At 43.7% G+C, this 3,221-nt stretch overlaps 1 protein-coding gene across 1 annotated transcript; it reads left to right on the forward strand.

Annotated features, from left to right (window-relative positions):
• The first annotated feature begins 643 nt into the window (after positions 1 to 643).
• LOC106338450 lies at positions 644 to 2,309 on the forward strand. The gene is made up of 2 exons (XM_013777423.1): positions 644 to 922; positions 1,077 to 2,309. The coding sequence occupies exons 1-2, from the start codon at positions 644 to 646 to the stop codon at positions 2,307 to 2,309; spliced, it is 1,512 nt and encodes a 503-aa protein (XP_013632877.1).
• Positions 2,310 to 3,221: the final 912 nt, after the last annotated feature.

Raw genomic sequence — 3,221 nt, forward strand, 5'->3', positions numbered from 1 at the left:
TTATTTGGGGGCGGATTTGGAGGGATTTTTGAAGATCGGGTTATTTGGGGGAAATCGGGAGATCCAGGAAAGGAATCTGGCGTGGGAATGTGATAAGTTGATAAGATCGTTATATTTGAAAGCAGTAGGGAGAATGGATTGGGGGATTTTCTTCGTAAAGGTATCTCTTTGTTCTTGCCATATTCTGGGTTTGAAGGAACTTTATCAGGTTTACTCAATTATGTTTTTACATATGGTATACTTCACGCTGGTTTGGGTGTGGGGTTATGGGTATTGTAAATTAGGAAACTCTCTCGGATTACATGATTATAATGGTTCTTATGTGGATGTGGGGGATCAATTTCGATTGCTAATTGGGATCGTTTATGGATGTTGTGCTAATTGCCTGATTACTCTATGTTTCCATTGTGATCTAATTTGTATAAAAAATGATTCTTCAATTATATCTCAGATTATACGCTTTTACTTGCCAATTGGTTCTCAAGATTTTCAATTCTGTTAATTATCTTTGGTGATTGCGAAAAGTTTGGAAAGTTCTTGGTGTATAAGTAGAACGGTTTTACTGTCTCTGCTCCATCACATTCCCTGCTTTTGTTTCACTATTATATTTTCTTATTGGTTTTCTTTTGCTTTGGCTGAAATCATGTCGCAAGGAGAATGGTTTGTCAAGTCCGGAGGACAGAAGAAGCAGGCACCAACGGGAGGCTTGAAGATCTCCATTCCGAAGTTTGACAATTCCACTCTCATTAGGGGGTACTCAAAGACGCTGATTGGGAGATGCATGAACCCGGTCAAACAGGAGATGAAGCCGTTGCTGTATCATCTTCCGCGCATCTGGAATGTGGAAGAGAGGGTGGTGGGCGCTGACTTGGGCCTTGGTCGGTTTCAATTTGATTTCCAGGAGGAGGAGGATATCGTTGAGGTACTCAAAAGAGAGCCCTTCCATTTTGATAATTGGATGCTCTCCATTGTGAGATGGGAACCGGTGGTGGAGGATAATTATCCATCCAAGATCACTTTTTGGGGTGAGGGCTATTGGGGTTCCACTACATTTTTGGGCGGAGCCAACTTTCAAGAGCATTGGGGAAGCTTTGGGAGTGGTTCGGGGAGATGATGCCATTGAGATCAATGAAGGGAAGGTGCGTGTAACTTTGGATGCTTTTAAACCATTAGTGTTTTCCATTACGGTGGAATTTCACAGTGGGGAGGAGACAGTGGTCGCGCTGAGGTATGAACGTCTCCACGGTTTCTGTAGGATGTGCTCAAGATTGACACATGATCAGTCCAAGTGCCCTATCTCAAATGGGGTGAAGGAAGAGAAAGGTGATGGCCCATCTGATGAAAAGCCGGATCAAGGAGGGAAAGCTTTGAGCTATAAAGGGGCAGTGGAGTCTAAAGCATTGGAGACTAACTCTAGTGGGGATGTTAGGAGGAACAGCCAACATGTCTCTGGAAAGCAAGATGTCAAAGGGAAAGGCGTTGTGTATGAGGGTGGTAAACAAGTTACCAGTGGTAAATTTGGTCCAGGGAGGAGGAGTAAGGAGCAAGGGAGACCGACGGCGAAATATATTAGGAATGCGTGTTATCTGCCACCTCAAGAACTAAGGGATAGCTATGCTATGGCCACTGGTGGTCTTAATGGCCTGCGCAATCAGGATTTTGGAGCTCATCTGGACCCGCAACAGAAACTGATGCTAGAGGCCTTCAAGAGTGGTGAAAGTGGAGAGGCTTCAGGGTCAAAGGCGTGCAAGGCCCTTTTGTTTGACAATGAGATTGGAGAGGAAGGTCCTCGGGAACTGTTAGGAGATGATCAGGCTGCAACTGAAGTTGCCGCCACTGTGGAAAATAAGGATCTGAAGGAAGAGAATGGGATGGTGCTTTCAACTGTGGAGAATGGTGGGAAGCAGACATTGGAGATAGAGAGCAAGGAAGATGAGGTGATCGGGGAGATGGTGGCGGGTCTAGATGAGGAAGATGGCCTCTTCGAGTTGGAAATGATGGAGGATGGGGAGGAGGAGGCAGGGCTTGCTCAAGATGTCTCAGCGGAGGTGAAATCTATGGAGATTGAGGAGGCTTTCTCAACTGATGAAATGATGGAGGTGGCAGGTGAGAAAGACAATCAGGCTGCAAAGAAGAAGGCTGGAAAGCTCATGGCTGCTGCGATGGGAGGGAATGCGAAGAAGAGGTTGGTTCAGAGCTTGGTCTCTCCAAGGAAGAAGGCTATGGCAAAGCAAGGTCATAAGGCGGGGGACAGGGGACCGCTGCCTACTAAGAAGGCTTTGGTCAAGGCGAAACCAGTCCAGGACTGATCATTTGAATTTGCTCTGGTTCCTTTAATTTAATATTATTAAGAATAAGTGTATGGCTTTTGATATAAAGTCTATATCTACTCCTATTTTATTTCCTTGGTTTATGTTGTCTCTGAGGATGTCAGAGGTATGGAATAAAAGAGTTGGTTCTAGTGTTTATTGTGTTGATTTTAGTGGTTTGATTGTATTGACAATGGATGGTCATGTCGGTGGTGTTTTGTTGGAATCGCGAGGATATAGGTTCTCCTTGACTCTAGGCTTTAAGTGGATTGAGGAATGTATAGTGGATGGTAGGAATATTAGATGCTTCTTGTATATGTTTAGGAAAAGAACTTGGTCTTTTGTTCGGGCTAGGTTTTTGGAGTTTACTGGTATGTCTCTGGTTCCTCTTGTGGTGTGTGGGTGTGAGGACTTTAGTCCAACAAGTATATTTTATGGAGCAGTCATGATTTATGACAAGAGGTGTACGAAGTGTAATAGGTGGAGTGGTCTATGCGGCTCTTGTGGTATATGCTGTGGTTGGGACTGGGGCTCTTTGGAATGTAGTTGTGATATATGCTATGGTTGCAGCTCTTTGGAGTGTTATGATTGGGAGTGGGGCTGGCTATATTGCGGTATTTATAGTTCATATAGTTGTGGTATTATTTTTGTTCATGTGGTTATTAAAGATATTCCAAGTTTTGTTGAACTAGTTTTCAGATTATGGGGAATGGTTTTCGGCCATGATAATACGATGTGGTCTTATGACTGTCTAGTTGAGAGTATTATGTTCATTATTGTTATGGTATGGGGAGCGTGTGGAATGGGTAATCAGATTGTGCTCACAGACAGCTTGTATGTATGGATGGTTTTATTAGATGTACGTAACTGCATGTTTTTTGTCTTATATACATCAGGTCCTATTCATTTTGC

Source organism: Brassica oleracea, chromosome C4, assembly GCF_000695525.1.
Source record: "Brassica oleracea var. oleracea cultivar TO1000 chromosome C4, BOL, whole genome shotgun sequence".
NCBI classification, from domain to species: domain Eukaryota; kingdom Viridiplantae; phylum Streptophyta; class Magnoliopsida; order Brassicales; family Brassicaceae; genus Brassica; species Brassica oleracea.